Source organism: Neoarius graeffei, chromosome 15, assembly GCF_027579695.1.
Source record: "Neoarius graeffei isolate fNeoGra1 chromosome 15, fNeoGra1.pri, whole genome shotgun sequence".
NCBI lineage: Eukaryota > Metazoa > Chordata > Actinopteri > Siluriformes > Ariidae > Neoarius > Neoarius graeffei.
Window position 1 is genome coordinate 36,033,888 of NC_083583.1, and position 18,212 is coordinate 36,052,099.

Genomic DNA, 18,212 nt, shown 5'->3' on the forward strand with positions numbered 1-18,212 from the left:
GCCACTGCTCTATTTGCATGCATATATATATATATATATATATATATATATATATATATATATATATATATATATATATAATGTGTGTTATTTACCAGCTGGGAGGTCCGTATCGTGAAATACCGTGACCGAGGCCTTGAAAGTATTCAAGGCTGAGGTCACGGCATTTCATCATACGGACCGACCTTGAGCTGGTAAATAATATATTTATTTTTTTCTTTACCAAATTCTAACAAAAAATGAGAGCGCCCGAAAGGGAAAAACGAGCCGAGGCGCCATTTTAAATCCTCATTCACGGCTGTAATGCAAATTGCTTCCTCCTCGGTATACAAGTGCACTTCCATGGCAGGAAAAAAAAACTACATTTTGCCACCTGTGTAGTCCCCTATTTATACAAATAGGAGTCATTCAGGATTCAGCCATGTTTTTGCTTGGTGTTAGCAAGTTAGAGGTTTTTAGCTTTCTCATGAAATGTTTTATTTTGTCTTCCTCAGGGTAGTAAAACTCGCTTTCGCTGTGAACACTGTCATTATCACTATCCATGCTGTAAAATTAATGCTATTTTGAATCCTCATTCACGGCTGTAATGCAAATGGCTTCCTTCTTGGTATACAAGTGCACTTCCATGGCAGGGAAAAAAAAAACTACATTTTGCCGCCTATGTAGTCCCCTATTTATATAAATAGGAGTCATTCAGGATTCAGCCATGTTTTTGCTCGGCGTCAGCGACAGTTAGAGGTTTTTAGCTTTCTCCTGAAATGTTTTATTTTATTTCTTCTTCATCAGGGTAGTAAAACTCGCTTTCGCTGTGAACACTGTCGTTATCACTATCCATAATGTAAAATTAATGCTATTTTCCTGAGAAATGCTGGCAAAATTTATAAGACTTTTGATAATCTTATAAATAAATCTTATAAAAAAAATTAACGCTGACAAAAAATGCTACTATTTGTTGTTGTGAACGAGTGAGTCGCCAGAGGTCTGTAACTGGGGTCCATAACGTAGGATACGGACCCTCCCACCAGCCAATCAGAGCGCAGAATTTGATGGAAACCGCACCGTGAAAAAAATATTTAAAGGACCCATGGCATGGTGGTTTGTTGATGCTTTAAACGGGCTCGTGGAGGTTTCCGGATGTTATATCCGCAGCCTTTCTCGAAATGAACCCTCGGCACGTAGATATAGCCTCCTTGGAGAAAGCCCCATTTCAGCGCTTTTCCCAGTGCGTCGTTTTGCTAATGAGAAGCAGGAGGCGGGGAAGGGTAGAGGGTGGGGGCGGGTCTTATTATTAATATTCATGACATGTAAACGTGTTACCTCTGATTGGCTAACAGCACTGTGACGCTACCTCCAGTGGGTCAGAACAAGCGGATGTGGGTGTCTTACTATGGCGAGAGAGAAGGAACAAACCGCGAAGGGAAAAATACCGTGCGCTGACGTCATTAAGGTGCGACGCGAGGAAATAAATTCAACAAATGTTTGGGTTTTTACTGAACAAACAAACAAATAAAATGAACGAGTGACTTAAAAAAAAGAATGTGGGTGTCTTTTTGTAAAAACTGTTTTGATTGGCTATTATAACAGAGCATGCTGCATGCTTTTTGGTTTTGTAGCGCAGAGTACCTGGCTAACTGCAGGAAGCGGTTAGCTGCACAGCTAATGTAGCCACTGCAAGGCTAACGTGGCACCGATTTTAAAACAGGGCAAAACATAAGCTCATAAGTTAGTCAATTTCCAGACTAAACTCAGTTTAACAGAGCATGCTGCATGCTTTTTGGTTTTGTAGCGCAGAGTACCTGGCTAACTGCAGGAAGCGGTTAGCTGCACAGCTAATGTAGCCATTGCAAGGCTAACGTGGCACCGATTTTAAAACACGGCAAAGCGACTTAACAGTTATACACTTACTTGTTCGGTGTTTGTTGCTGATGCGGCAGGGATGCTTGGTACGGACCCAGGCTTCAGTGACAGTTGATGTGCAAAACCTGCCCTGTACTGTCCCAAGTTGTGGAAACATTCCTCAGGAAAATGCTTCCGACAAACATACACCGTCTTAGGTAGACTCGACGGCATATTATTGGAGTAAATAAAATTAAGCCACTGCGTCTTCAGGGGCTCTCCCGTCGGCAGTAAAAACAGACTCTTTTCTGTGTTGTCACATCCATGTACAGCGCAATTTCCATGTTTCGCTCGCTTAGGTGATGCCATGTTGTGTCCTCTATGGTCTCCTCACTACAACTGGGCGGGCAATCCATACGGTGGGTGGGAATCCAGAGGGGGGGGGGTGGGGATCATCTCCCTTGCTGACGTAGTAAAGGGAAGAGTTTATCAACGCGCCGTTTTGACGCGCCATTCTCAAATGTTGGGCATAGTTTGGTTTACACATTATGAAATTTCTAGCCACTGGGGTGACTTAAGAAGGTCAGAGGAACTCATTTTAACGTTAAAAAACCTCAGAAAGTGAAAATTTCATGCCATGGAACCTTTAATGTTTAATATTTAGTTAAAATGTAATATTTAATTGTACTTAAAGTCTAATGTTTATTTAATATTTTCACATCACAAAACCAAGATTATTCCATTAAATTTTTTTTTATAATAATATTTGGTTGACTTTTACATAAGTTTGTTTATTTGTTTAAACGTTTAAATAATTCACATGTATAATGCATATTTTACATAATTATGCATACATTTATGCATATTATTGTGAGACTGTTTGAGACTAATTATAATTGGATAAATTTGTTATTTTACATTCTGTAAATAGTTAAATGTAGTGAATGTCATTAATTGAACCAACAAAATCCTGGAAACGCACGTCATTACATCATCTATGGAGAGACATGGACATCTATAACATTATGGTTAAGGGACGAAGATTTCCAGTGCTATAAGTATTCAGTATAGAGAGATGTGAAAACTTGTCGAACCTCAGGGAAAAATATACAGTACATATAACAAAAGGATGTGTATTTATGTATAAATTGTGATAAATGTGTTAAAGTATTTTGTTTTAATGCATCATTTGTTATTAGATGATGCATAAATAAAGCATATCTGTTATAAAAATTAAATAATGGAATTTATTTCCTTAATGTTGTAAAAATGTTTGGAAGTTCTCAATGGAAAATGTTCATCAGTTTCAGGCCCTGAACCTCAATAGTGGGAATTTCTGTCCTCTTCTTTTTCCTTCATGAAACTTGGGCATTTGTGTTGTTAATCATTTTAATTACTTCTTGTAGGCGAGCAGTTATCCGAGTCAGTATTGAACTGCAGCTCATTTCTAACCCCATCCACAGAAGGGTAAGTGTTTCTAAATCAAATTGCATACTGTAGGATCGTATATAAGTAAGAAATAAAACATCACTGGCAATAAAAAATTATGTTGTGATAAAAATGAATCATTCCTTTTATACCATGGAAATTTTACAATGATTAAAATTTCTTATTAAAGAACACGTCAGTTCAATTCATACATTTTCCTTCACTCTTGGTTAAAACAACAACCTTATCGTCTTTTTTAATAGGATCTAGTTGTGAGGCTGACTGATGATGCTGATCTCTACTTCCTGTATAACCTTGTCATATCGGAGGAAGATTTTCAAAGGTACAGCGATTTGTCCAATAAATACTTTTACGCTGTTTTGAATTTGTGTGAATTTTTCAAAGAATAGTCTGAATTGCAGCTGCACAACTTTGTATTGACTCAGTGTGATGAGAATCTCTCAAACCTGCTTTTTTTAAAAATAATTTAAACAGCCTAAAAGTCCAGCAAAATCTCCTGATAGACTTCACCGCTTTCCCTCAGAAGTTCATCGACCTGTTAGAGCAGTGCCTCTCCGAGCAGAGTAAAGAAAATCCAAGGTGGCTGAAAATTTCTCAAAATGATGTCAGTTTAGTTTCTCCAGTTTCTACCTGAGACAAAAGTTTTCTAAAAACAGTGGGTGGGTGTTTTTTTTTTTTTTAATAAAGGTTCTTGCTGCAGCTTTCCTCCCCGTCGTCTGCACTAAACCACGGCTCTGCTAATCTGAACATCGTGGAGACCAACGCCTTCAAACACCTCACACACCTGTCTCTAAAACTGCTCCCTGGTTCAGATGTGGAAATAAAGAAATATCTGGCTACCTGTTTGGCCATCGTGAAGGTACAGGAGATGATGAAATGCTAGAAAGTCTGATGGACATTGTCTTCTTTCATTGTGTCCTGAACTGTTGTCTCACATGTCGACAAAAGTTTATTTATAATTCTTAGAGTAAAGTTGTTTTGGAGACCAAACTGATGTAAAATTTTACTCTAAATTTAGAAGCGTTGATTTTCTTCATACCTTAAAAATGAACGAGGCTTGTGTAGCAGTGTGAATTGAGGGCTGTAACAGAAGTTGAAGAGAACAGACAGCGTTGTTGTTTTTATGTCGCTGTATTAAAGAATCTAGAAAAAGAATCTGCTGGAAGATTAGCATCAGAGTGAGTAATGACAAAATAATAAACTACTGAACATTTTTTTTAGTGTCTTCCCTATTCTTAATAAAACAAAAGGAAAGGACAAGCTCTTCGCTTTCTCCCCATCAAAACAAACATAATTCCTAAAAGAAATGGCACCCCATACAGTGTCCAGGCATGTACAGTACCAAAATTTAGACATACCTTTTAATTCAATGTTTATTTTTTATTTTTATGAAATTAAGACACTTCATGTCTTAAAGTAATGATGGATGTCGTTTCTTGTTACTTAATTGAGCGGTTCTTGACATACGGATTACTACAGTTGTGGAATAGGGCTATTTACTGTGTTTTTTATTATTTACTATTTGATCTCAAACTCATAAAGAAGGCAAGAAATCCCACTAATTAACTTTTGATGAGGCACACCTGTTAACTGAAAAGCATTCCAGATGTTCTATATGTTATTTCATAGTTTTGATGTCTTCAGTATTGTTCTAAAATGTAAGAAATAGTCAAAATACAGAAAAACCTATGAATGAGTAGGGGTGTCCAAACTTTTGACTGGTACTGTATAATGGTACAGAGTGCAACCTGATATCAGATATGTATAGATAAAATGTTAAACATGTTGAGATGAGAATGTAGCTTGTAGAGGAAGAGAGAGAAACACACAAAGCTAAAACGCATCATGTGTGTATGTTGATAAACGCAAATCAGCATGGTTGAATTACATTTAGCCACGCCCACAAAACTCAGTCAAAGCTAACGTTCTGGAAAAGCTTGAAACATTTGACTATTTTAAAGATTCAAAATGTATTTGGGAAGTTTGTAACATATTAAAGAACCAAAAAAGGGGGCGTTGTGGCTCGGGTGGATGGGGCGCCATACCGTGGGTCCGGGGACCCGGGTTCGATTCCGGCCCAGGGTCGTTTCCCGATCCCTCCCCGTCTCTCTCCCGCTCATTTCCTGTCTCTGCGCTGTCCTGTCCAATGGAGGTGGAAAAAGCCCAAAAAAACAATCTTTAAAAAAAAAAAAGAACCAAAAAAACGAAATGTATTGTGAAGAGAGTATTGTGACAATGTATTACAATATTAATATTATATCATATTGTCCAGTGCTTGGTGTTAATGCCATGTAATGTCAGACCTAAATTCCCTAATCTTGGTGTCTGGCCTTTGGTGTTGAGCTACAGCACTGTAAACTCTCCGAGGAAGTGAAGGGTTAATGAATAATTATTCTTGTTCTCAGGAGGAAAAGGGGCAACTCCAACAAAAACTAAAGAAGACTGAAGAGGATCTGACGAGGCAGCTAAATTATGCGCAGCAGGTACAGTTGGCTGTATATAGCTGGGAATTTAAAAAAGAACCATCACTGCGATTCAGCTTCCTAAACAGAGCTTTGTTTTTGTTTTAGACGTTGTCTGAGAAGAGCCGGGAGCTTGATAAACTGCGCTCTGACTGGACTTCACAAACGACGTCTCTGTCCAGCAAACACACGCAAGACCTCACAACAGAGCGTGAAAAAGCTCTGGAGGTAAAAATTCTAAACCCAAGCTTTAACGTCATGCTGAGATTGAGTTTAGGATTGTCTCAGGAAAATTGACGTTTTTACACTTTAAGCTATTAATTGGACTTTTAAAACACAAACTGATAAAAACGAACAGAAAAACGTTTACATAAATCTCATCTCATTATCTGTAGCCGCTTTATCCTGTTCTACAGGGTCGCAGGCAAGCTGGAGCCTATCCCAGCTGACTATGGGCGAAAGGCGGGGTACACCCTGGACAAGTCGCCAGGTCATCACAGGGCTGACGCATAGACACAGACAACCATTCACACCTACGGTCAATTTAGAGCCACCAGTTAACCTAACCTGCATGTCTTTGTACTGTGGGGGAAACCGGAGCACCCGGAGGAAACCCACGCGGACACGGGGAGAACATACAAACTCCGCACAGAAAGGCCCTCGCCGGCCACAGGGATCGAACCCGGACTTTCTTGCTGTGAGGCGACAGCGCTAACCACTACACCACCATGCCGCCGTTTACATAAATATTTGTACAAAAGTTTCTTTGCACAGCCGTGTGTGTGGGAGAGAGAGAAATATCACAAAATCCAAAAGGAAACAAATTGCTTTTCCATAAAATCTCTTACACAGGGCCTCACTTGTCGATCTTTTATTAAAGTTGTGTGTAAGCGTTGCGTGAGCCAAACCAAACTAAAAAATTTCAGAAACAGTGATTATCTTCATACTTGCATGTTTATGTTGCTGAATGCCAATCATCCGTAAAATACCAAACACTTACACGGCACCACTGATTTGCATGTAGCGACGCCCACAAAGCTCCATAAAAGTTCAAATGCAGAGAGAGCTGTGAGCACCAACCATCGATCAGAGTAAAGTCTGAAAAACACCAGTGGAAATTATTTTGACTCACTACTATGCCAGTAAAATTTAGTGATTGTTTTATTATTGTTTATTATTACATTTAATTTACAGTGGTGTGAAAGTGTTTGCCCCCTTCCTGATTTCTTATTTTTTTGCATGTTTGTCACACTTAAATGTTTCAGATCATCAAACAAATTTAAATATTAAAGATAACACAAACACAAAATGCAGTTTTTAAATGAAGGTTTTATTATTAAAGGGGAAAAAAAAATCCAAACCTACATGACCCTGTGTGAAAAAGTGATTGCCCCCTAAACCTAATAACTGGTTGGGCCACCCTTAGCAGCAATAACTGCAATCAAGCGTTTGTGATAACTGGCAGTGAGTCTTTTACAGCGCTGTGGAGGAATTTTGGCCGACTCATCTTTGCAGAATTGCTGTAATTCAGTCATATTGGAGGGTTTTCGAGCATAAACCGCCTTTTTAAGATCATGCCACAGCATCTCAATCGGATTCAGGTCCGGACTTTGACTAGGCCACTCCAAAGTCTTCATTTTGTTTTTCTTAAGCCATTCAGAGGTGGACTTGCTGGTGTGTTTTGGATCATTGTCCTCCTGCAGAACCCAAGTGCGCTTCAGCTTGAGATTACGAACAGATGGCCGGTCATTCTCCTTCAGGATTTTTTGGTAGACAGCAGAATTCATGGTTCCATTTACCACAGCAAGTCTTCCAGGTCCTGAAGCAGGAAAACAGCCCCAGACCATCACACTACCACCACCACCACCATATTTTACTGTTGGTATGATGTTCCTTTTCTGAAATGCTGTGTTACTTTTATGCCAGATGTAATGGGACATACACCTTCCAAAAAGTTCAACTTTTGTCTCGTCAGTCCACAGAGTGTTTTCCCAAAAGTTTTGGGGATCATCAAGATGTTTTCTGGCAAAACTGAGATGAGCCTTTATGTTCTTTTTGCTCAGCAGTGGTTTTCATCTTGGAACTCTGCCATGTAGGCCATTTTTGCCCAGTCTCTTTCTTATGGTGGAGTCATGAACACTGACCTTAACTGAGGCAAGTGAGGCTTGCAGTTCTTTGGACGTTGTTGTGGGGTCTTTTGTGACCTCTTGGATGAGTCGTCGCTGCACTGGAGGTAATTTTGGTCGGCCGGCCACTCCTGGGAAGGTTCACCACTGTTCCATGTCGTCGCCATTTGTGGATAATGGCTCTCACTGTGGTTCGCTGGAGTTCCAAAGCTTTAGAAATGGTTTTGGGCTGAACGATTTTGGAAAATAATCTAATTGCGATTTTTGTCCTATATATTGCGATTTAATACGTGATTATTTTTTCAAGGTCCTCTTCTCATGTCTTTTTCAACGAACACAAGCAATAAATCAATCTGTTCCATAATAAACAATATCAGATTTATTTAAAGGGCAGATTACAACAATAAAACAAACCAATCTGTGGCTTAACATCTTTAACATGTCTAACTTTTCACGTTTCATGAAACATGATATGAAACACTTGGACTGCACTTCTTAAACACTGTCTGAAGTTAACAGGACGGTCTATAAAAAACATGTACAGATTTAAAAAAAAAAAAAGCTTACTGATCTCCAGTCAGTAACATCACACATACTAAAGTGCCGGAAAAGTAAGGAGAACAAATATCTGCTTTAACCAATTGGACATTTTTTTTTTTTTTTTTAGGTAAATCAAACTTCCAATGAACACAAAATAAACTAGTGTATTTTCTGTGTATTAAATCTTAATAAGGAAAAAAAAAACTTTTTGAACACCAGTGGAAATATTATATTCACTCAGTAACAGCAGCACACAACATACTAAAGTGCAAAATGAGTATGGCACGGTCAGCCAGAAAGATTCTTCTGTATAGTTCAGGAGCTCACAGATTTTTTGCAAGGAAAACTAGCATGCCAACTTTTGCTGGTTTTAAAGACAAGCGAGTGCAAGTCACTATATTCCCTCCTGCACTGAAAAGACGCTCTGAAGGAGCACTTGTGGCAGGGACACAGAGATACTTGCGGGCCATATTGCACAGTCGTGGAAAGTTGATCTTGTGATGTACTGGGTTTTGAACCTGGGGTCCAGGAAGGATGCAACATCCAAAAGCTCCTGGATACTGGGGTCATTGTATTTATCATTGAGGTATACCTTGGTTTTGATTGACCTAGTCAGGTCAGTGTCCTCTTGGTCTTCAGCCAGGACTGATGTGGCCAGAAGGTGAAGAACTGGTTTGAGGTAGGAGATGCTCACATACTCTTCTCCAGAGACAGCATCTGTAAAGTCCAGGAGAGGATGCAGTGCCTTGTGAACAGACTCCAACACCTCAATATCCTGCCAGGTTGGGATGCGGGAGCGTGCATATCGGTCACCTGACAATACCTGGGAAATGGCTTTGAGCTGCTCTAGCACCCTGGCAATCATCATTTCTTTGGATCCCCATCTTGTTGGGCATTCAGTGATGAGGCTGTGCTCAGGAAGTTTGAGCTCCCTCTGTGCTTCAGTCATTGTTGCCTTCTTCTTCCAACTGTGGGAGAAGTGCCCCACCACCTTCTTGCACAGCCCTATTGCTCTTGACACTCTGTCATCTTTGAGTGCATGTCCTGTAATACAAAATAATAAAGAACAGTGTAATTTATACAATTTGAAGCGTGATACAAGGTTATCAACTTTGGAATAAATACACACATTCACATTCTCTCCCTCCACCTCTTGCATTCTCTCTCTATCTCACTCACACATACAGTCTCTCTCTCTGCTCACGCACACATGCCGACATATACATCATGATAGTAATTTACGTACTGATGGCAAGATGTAATCGGTGCCCAAAACACTGCAGTCTGGTCCATTCATTTAGCCGCGCGGCCATCACCATATTCAATACGTTGTCTGTCGTTATGCAGATGTGGTTTTCTTCCTGTAGATCCCAGCTGGCAAGCCCCTCTCTTAGGCCGGCTGCAATGTTTTCCCCTGTGTGGTCGTCTGGGAAGTAGGATGCTTGAAGGCAGCGAGCTTTGAGATTTAAGTCTTCGTCAATGTAATGCACCGTTAGACTCTGGTATGGCTCCGTTGTACGGCTTGACCACAGATCAGTTGTTGTTGCAAAAAACTCCACCGTTTTCAGCTCCGCTGCAACTCTGTTTGCATTTTTTTGTATAGCTCAGATATGGCAACCTGGCTAAAATGTGTGTGTGAGGGCATTCTGTACCGCTTATCCATTGTGCTTACCAAAGCTGTAAACCCAGGCTTGGTCACTATACTAATTGGCATCATGTCTTTCACTATGAACTCAGTTATTGCCTGAGTTATTTCCGTGTGCCTTTTTGAATTACCGGTATGTTCATAAGGAGTAATACTTTCAAAAAGTTCGTTCAGTGATCCCTGTTGGCTGGTACTTTGCTTACTTGAAGTTGAAGCACTGGTCATTGGCATTCCAGCCATGCAACTATATCATACGTGGCTTTGTGGTGGTTTTTTTTTTTAAGTGTTGAAAAAGGTTCGTTGTGGTAGCAACAGTAGCAAGGCAGGTTCTGCACAAAACCTGACATTGCGCAGCAGCATCATCTTTTTTATAGCCAAAATATTTCCACACAACTGACGTGCTGCCCCTCTTTGGTACCAAACTTTCAGCTGTGTCAGCTTCTGTCGAGCCTGAGGCCATAGTGCAACAGGTTAGGGCGCAGCGTTGACTTCTCTCCCTGCCTGCTCTGCTCGGCTCATTCGCAAGTCACATGACCAGATCACGGGACCAATCAAAGCGCAGCCTTTGCGGTTAGAAAATAGTTTTATCATATCGCGATATTATCTCAGATGCAATTAATCGTTCAGCCCTACTTTATAACCTTTTCCAGACTGATAGATTTCAATTACTTTTGTTTCTCATTTGTTCCTGAATTTCTTTGGATCGCAGCATGATGTCTAGCTTTTGAGGATCTTTTGGTCTACTTCACTTTGTCAGGCAGGTCCTATTTAAGTGATTTCTTGATTGAGAACAGGTGTGGCAGTAATCAGGTCTGGGTGTGGCTAGAGAAATTGAACTCAGCTTTCCAAAGATGTGATAAACCACAGTTAATTTATGTTTTAACGGGGGGGGCAATCACTTTTTCACACAGGGTCATGTAGGTTTGGATTTTTTTTCCCCTTAATAATAAAAACCTTAATTTTGTGTTTACTTGTGTTATCTTTTGTCTAATATTTACATTTGTTTGATGATCTGAAACATTTAAGTGTGACAAACATGCAAAAAAAAAAGAAAATCAGGAAGGGGGCAAACACTTTCACACCACTGTATATAGTGCCTTTCTCACACCCAAGATTGCTTTACAATTACAAGACAGACAGGAGGAATTTTTTTTATTATTATTATCATCATCCATCCATCATTATCTGTAGCCGCTTTATCCTGTTCTACAGGGTCGCAGGCAAGCTGGAGCCTATCCCAGCTGACTACGGGCGAAAGGCGGGGTACACCCTGGACAAGTCGCCAGGTCATCACAGGGCTGACACATAGACACAGACAACCATTCACACTCACATTCACACCTACGGTCAATTTAGAGTCACCAGTTAACCTAACCTGCATGTCTTTGGACTGTGGGGGAAACCGGAGCACCCGGAGGAAACCCACGCGGACACGGGGAGAACATGCAAACTCCACACAGAAAGGCCCTCGCCGGCCACGGAGCTCGAACCCAGAACCTTCTTGCTGTGAGGCGACAGTGCTAACCACTACACCACCGTGCCGCCTATTATTATTATTATTATTATTATTATAATATAAGCAAGCCCTTAATATCCCATCATCTGAAGAATTTGTTTAGAGTTTCCGGCTAAGCACGGACAGATCAGCCCCTCCATTATTACAGCAGTGTTTCTTTTGTCATAATTGAACGATTATTTTCATTTGCCTTAAGTTTTGGGTTTGTGTTGGCTTACTTTATTTTTTTATATTCTTTAATTACTGCCATAATTAAAAAGGGCTGGTTTATACTAAATGTTCTCTCGATGGTCCTCGTAGTCCCTGACCGAGTGCACTAACATGAGGCTGTGTTTGTTATGAAGACTCTAAAGCACATAACAGTAAGAGATGTTGATAAATGCTTTTTGATAAACATCATTTTAAAAAAGCAAGCTAAACTCAACAATATATTCCAGGTATAAAAGTGCAAGTTATATGATTTGAAGTTGATCAGTAGAGGTTTAAATTAGTCGTCTTATGTGTAAATTTTGATTTTCATTAATACCTCATTTCTGGTGTAAATGTTCATACAAGGATTTATGCATAAATCTGTTTGTATCCAGCTTGATGAATAAGGCCCACAGTTAGTGTTTGAATTTTAAAAATCTCTGTCACCTTGAAACCTCCTGAAAGATCTGTTGTCTTCTGGATTTTCTAGATTACTAAATACTTCAGAATGTATGCTGCTTCTGCACACACATGGAAAGTCACACAGTATAAACTGGCCTTAAGCTGAAGGAGAGCGCGGCTGTGAGGAACGTTTGGTGTGCCGAGCTAAAAAATAAAAATCTGGAATCGGATGAAAAAATAGATGGAAAATGCATTTTAATCTGTTTTTGGAAAAAGACTTCAGTGAGGTAATGGAATTAATGCAGCGGCAGAAACGCCTATAATCTCAGTGTATTTGTACATGTACAGATCCAGACGAGGCTGCAGCAGCAGAATGAACAGCTGAGGCGCGAGCTGGAGGCGACCCATCAGCGCAGCACGCAACAGCTTCAAACCCGAGTCTCTGAACTGGAGACCTCCAACAGGGAGCTCACGGAGAAAAAGTACAAAAGCGACTCCACCATCCGAGACCTGAAGGCCAAGCTGCTCGGCCTTGAGGAGGTGAGATTTGATCTATTCATTCATACCACAGTGCTGTTGAAGGTGTTGATTAATTTTCTTTACCAGTAGTGCATCTGCAAATCACCGGTTTATGTCAATGCACTCATTCTAATATGGTATTGTTTTTACAGGGACGTGTACAGCAGACGCTGCACATAAACTGATTAAAATCTGTGTGTAGTAGTTGATATGGTGAAGTTTTCTGTGAGGAGAAATGTGTTTATTTAACAGTTTCCAGTGTCAGCTCTTTGTAACAGTCAGAGGTAAAGCTGTTTTCTGACATGGGGAGGAATTTGTGTTTTGGTTTCTCGGTAACATGATGTTTTGTTTAATTTTTTTTGCGTGTGGGTTAACTGGTGAGCAACAGTTGTTTTATAGCTGCAAAAATGTACAACCCCGATTCCAAAAAAGTTGGGACAAAGTACAAATTGTAAATAAAAACGGAATGCAATGATGTGGAAGTTTCAAAATTCCATATTTTATTCAGAATAGAACATAGATGACACATCAAATGTTTAAACTGAGAAAATGTATCATTTAAAGAGAAAAATTAGGTGATTTTAAATTTCATGACGACAACACATCTCAAAAAAGTTGGGACAAGGCCATGTTTACCACTGTGAGACATCCCCTTTTCTCTTTACAACAGTCTGTAAACGTCTGGGGACTGAGGAGACAAGTTGCTCAAGTTTAGGGATAGGAATGTTAACCCATTCTTGTCTAATGTAGGATTCTAGTTGCTCAACTGTCTTAGGTCTTTTTTGTCGTATATTCCGTTTTGTGATGCGCCAAATGTTTTCTGTGGGTGAAAGATCTGGACTGCAGGCTGGCCAGTTCAGTACCCGGACCCTTCTTCTGCGCAGCCATGATGCTGTAATTGATGCAGTATGTGGTTTGGCATTGTCATGTTGGAAAATGCAAGGTCTTCCCTGAAAGAGACGTCGTCTGGATGGGAGCATATGTTGCTCTAGAACCTGGATATACCTTTCAGCACTGATGGTGTCTTTCCAGATGCGTAAGCTGCCCATGCCACACGCACTAATGCAACCCCATACCATCAGAGATGCAGGCTTCTGAACTGAGCGCTGATAACAACTTGGGTCATCCTTCTCCTCTTTAGTCCAAATGACACGGCATCCCTGATTTCCATAAAGAACTTCAAATTTTGATTCGTCTGACCACAGAACAGTTTTCCACTTTGCCACAGTCCATTTTAAATGAGCCTTGGCCCAGAGAAGACGTCTGCGCTTCTGGATCGTATTTAGATACGGCTTCTTCTTTGAACTATAGAGTTTTAGCTGGCAACGGCGGATGGCACGGTGAATTGTGTTCACAGATAATGTTCTCTGGGAATATTCCTGAGCCCATTTTGTGATTTCCAATACGGAAGCATGCCTGTATGTGATGCAGTGCCGTCTAAGGGCCCGAAGATCACGGGCACCCAGTATGGTTTTCTGGCCTTGACCCTTACGCACAGAGATTCTTCCAGATTCTCTGAATCTTTTGATGATATTATGCACTGTAGATGATGATATGTTCAAACTCTTTGCAATTTTACACTGTCAGACTCCTTTCGGATATTGCTCCACTATTTGTCGGCGCAGAATTAGGGGGATTGGTGATCCTCTTCCCATCTTTACTTCTGAGAGCCGCTGCCACTCCAAGATGCTCTTTTTATACCCAGTCATGTTAATGACCTATTGCCAATTGACCTATTGAGTTGCAATTTGGTCCTCCAGCTGTTCCTTTTTTGTACCTTTAACTTTTCCAGCCTCTTATTGCCCCTGTCCCAACTTTTTTGAGATGTGTTGCTGTCATGAAATTTCAAATGAGCCAATATTTGGCATGAAATTTCAAAATGTCTCACTTTCGACATTTGATATGTTGTCTATGTTCTATTGTGAATACAATATCAGTTTTTGAGATTTGTAAGTTATTGCATTCCGTTTTTATTTACAATTTGTACTTTGTCCCAACTCTTTTGGAATCGGGGTTATAAGTGAGAACAGGAACTAACTTGTTTCGTGGATGTTCCACAGCACTGATGTAACTATAAATGGATAAAAAGTATGTCATCATTAATAGTTGGCAAATTGCTTTTATATACAGTGCCTTGAAAAAGTATTCATACCCCTTGAACTTTTTCACATTTTTCCACCTTACAACCACGAACTTAAAAGTTTTTTATTGAGATTTTATGTGATAGACCAACACAGAGTAGCACATAATTGTGAAGTGAAATGAAAATGGTAAATGGTCTTCAAAATTTTAAACAAATAAAAATCTGAAAAATGTGTTGTGCATTAGTATTCAGCCCCCCTGCGTCAATACTTTGTAGAGCCACCTTTTGCTGCAATTACAGCTGCAAGTCTTTTGTGGTATGTCTCTACCAGCTTTGCACATCTAGACACTGAAATTTTTGCCCATTCTTCTTTGCAAAATAGCTCAAGCTCAGCCAGATTGGATGGAGAGCGTCTGTGAACAGCAATTTTCAAGTCTTGCCACAGATGCTCAATGGGATTTAGGTCTGGACTTCGACTGGGCCATTCTAACACATGAATATTCTTTGATCTAAACCATTCCATTGTAGCTCTGGCTGTATGTTTAGGGTCATTGTCTTGCTGGAAGGTGAATCTCCTTCCCAGTCTCAAGTCTTTTGCAGCCTCCAACAGGTTTTCTTCCAGGATTGCCCTGTATTTAGCTCCATCCATCTTCCCATCAACTCTGACCAGCTTCCCTGTCCCTGCTGAAGAAAAGCATCCCCATAGCATGATGCTGCCACCACCATGTTTCACAGTGAGGATGGTGTGTGCAGGGTGATGAGCAGTGTTAGTTTTCCGCCACACACAGCACTTTGCATTTAGGCCAAAAAGTTCAACTTTGGTCTCATCTGACCAAAGCACCTTCTTCCACATGTTTGCTGTGTCCCCTACATGGCTTCTTATGCCTGTCTTTCAACAATGGCTTTCTTCTTGCCACTCTTCCAAAAAGGCCAGATTTGTGGAGTGTACGACTTATAGTTGTCCTGTGCACAGATTCTCCCACCTGAGCTGTGGATTTCTGCAGCTCCTCCAGAGTGATCATGGGCCTCTTGGCTGCTTCTCTGACCAGTGCTCTCCTTGCTCGCTCTGTCAGTTTAGGTGGACGGCCATGTCTTGGTGGGTTTGCAGTCGTGCCATACTTTTTCCAGTTTTGAATGATGGATTGAACAGTGCTTCTTGAGATGTTCAGAGCTTGGGATATTTTTTTTATAACCTAACCCTGCTTTAAACTTCTCCAGAACTTTATCCCTGACCTGTCTGGTGAGTTCTTTGGTCTTCATGATGCTGTTTGTTCTTCAGTGTTCTCTAACAAACCACTGAGGCCTTCACAGAACAAGTGTATTTATGCTGAGAGTAAATTACACACAGTAGGACTCTATTAACTAATTAGATGACTTCTGAAGGCAATTGATTGCGCTGGATTGTATTTAGAGGTATCAGAGTACAGGGGGCTGAATACTAATGCACACAACATTTTTTTCAGATTTTTATTTGTTTAAAATTTTGAAGACCATTTTATCATTTTCGTTTCACTTCACAATTATGTGCTACTCTGTGTTGGTCTATCACATAAAATCTCAATAAACTTTTAAGTTCGTGGTTGTAAGGTGGAAAAATGTGAAAAAGTTCAAGGGGTATGAATACTTTTTCAAGGCACTGTAAGTGGAGTCATAAAAAAAAAGCTTCAGAATATTTTTTTATATTATATATATATATATATATAATATAAAATTTTTTTTTTTTTTTATATAAAAAAATAATCAACTTCAGGGTGGTAACAGTAACTCCACTTCATCACACCACCCTGCCATTGATTATTTTTCTGTCACAGCACGGAGTGTGCTTCTCTGCCCTGCAATGTCTGATTGTTTGTTTTTTGTTTTGTTGTCTCTGCAGGAATCTCAGAGGGCGAAACAGCAAGTGGCATCTCTCCGGAGGGAAAACGGCACCCTCGATACAGAATGTCATGAAAAAGAGCGAATAGTTAATCAGCTGCAAACTCGAGTAGCCGTGCTGGAGCAGGAGATTAAAGACAAAGATCAGCTCGTACTCCGAACCAAAGAGGTGCTCGAGGCCACGCAGCAGCAAAAGGTAACATGATTCCTTTTTTTTCCATTTAATAATGTTATTAAATTCATATTGATATAGATTTTTTTTTTTTAAATAAATGTATCGCCCTCAAACACTCCTGGCACCTTTTATAAATGATTGTGCACAATTTAATATTCTATTTCACAGTCACTTGTGCTTCCTTCACATAATCTTAGGTTTATTAAGTACAGAATAAAAAATTTAAAAAAAGTCAGCGTATTCTATTAAAATTATCAACAATGAGGTGGCGTGATGAGTTATTCCACAGCTTCAGGTTGGTAACGTCTACAAAACAGGTTCTCACTTGTTATAGCAGGTACAAACAGTCAACCAAAGCGTAAACTCCTCTGTCCTAAAATATCTGTGGCATAATAAATATATATTTATCACTTTTTTTTTTTTGTCCTGGTTAGAACTCTGTTGAAGAAACTGCTGAGAATAAACAGCTACAGATTGGAAAGTTGGAGTCAACGGTGAAATCTTTATCGGAGGAGCTCATAAAGGTTTGTCAGAAATGTATAAAGTGATCTCGGGTTTATGTTCAACAGGATTTAACTGGCCGGCAAGTGATAGTTACATATACAGTAACTTTTTATTAGTGTGGTTAGTTAGGGGCACATAACCATTGACAAATTGTCTACATATATTAATCGAGCAGATATATATTCATAAACATACATAAATTTAATGGGTCTGAGTCAAGATTTGAGTTTGGACTGAATGATAAATACACACTTCATATTCCCCTTGTCAGAACTTCCTTATCCCAATCAAGTGGACGATACAAATACATCAAAGTCTAGAACAATCTTACCCTTTTCCATCAGAGTTTCTGCTTCTCTACCTGGGTTTAAAAGTGCCCTCAGAAATTACCTTTGATCTTATTCTAGTAACTTTTGACCAGTCTAATCTTTTTAAAATTATCTCCGATAGCCTTGACATGCCCCCACCCCACAGTTCATTTTTACTGATATTGTACATTAACTATCTTTTTATACATTTTGAATCTTAGTTATTAGATTACTTTTTTATTTTTATATATATATATATATATATATATATATATATATATATATATATATATATATATATATATATATATATATATATATAAATAAAATAACTATAACACAGTGGGGCAAAAAAAGTATTTAGTCAGCCACCAATTGTGCAAGTTCTCCCACTTAAGATGAGAGAGGCCTGTAATTTTCATCATAGGTACACCTCAACTATGAGAGACAGAATGGGGGGAAGAATCCAGGAAATCACATTGTAGGATTTTTAATGAATTAATTGGTAAATTCCTCGGTAAAATAAGTATTTGGTCACCTACAAACAAGCAAGATTTCTGGCTCTCACAGACCTGTAACAACT

General features: G+C 39.6%; 1 protein-coding gene across 1 annotated transcript in view; it reads left to right on the plus strand.

The window, feature by feature from the left end:
* Window positions 1-18,212, plus strand: part of sass6 (SAS-6 centriolar assembly protein) — a 35,030-nt gene that overhangs the window by 2,348 nt on the left and 14,470 nt on the right. Inside the window, exons 2-10 of the mRNA XM_060941203.1 lie at window positions 3,243-3,303; window positions 3,528-3,607; window positions 3,760-3,864; window positions 3,973-4,144; window positions 5,691-5,768; window positions 5,856-5,975; window positions 12,514-12,705; window positions 16,644-16,838; window positions 17,252-17,341. Coding sequence (XP_060797186.1) covers window positions 3,243-3,303; window positions 3,528-3,607; window positions 3,760-3,864; window positions 3,973-4,144; window positions 5,691-5,768; window positions 5,856-5,975; window positions 12,514-12,705; window positions 16,644-16,838; window positions 17,252-17,341 — 1,093 coding nt within the window. The remainder of the gene's footprint in view (window positions 1-3,242; window positions 3,304-3,527; window positions 3,608-3,759; window positions 3,865-3,972; window positions 4,145-5,690; window positions 5,769-5,855; window positions 5,976-12,513; window positions 12,706-16,643; window positions 16,839-17,251; window positions 17,342-18,212) is intronic.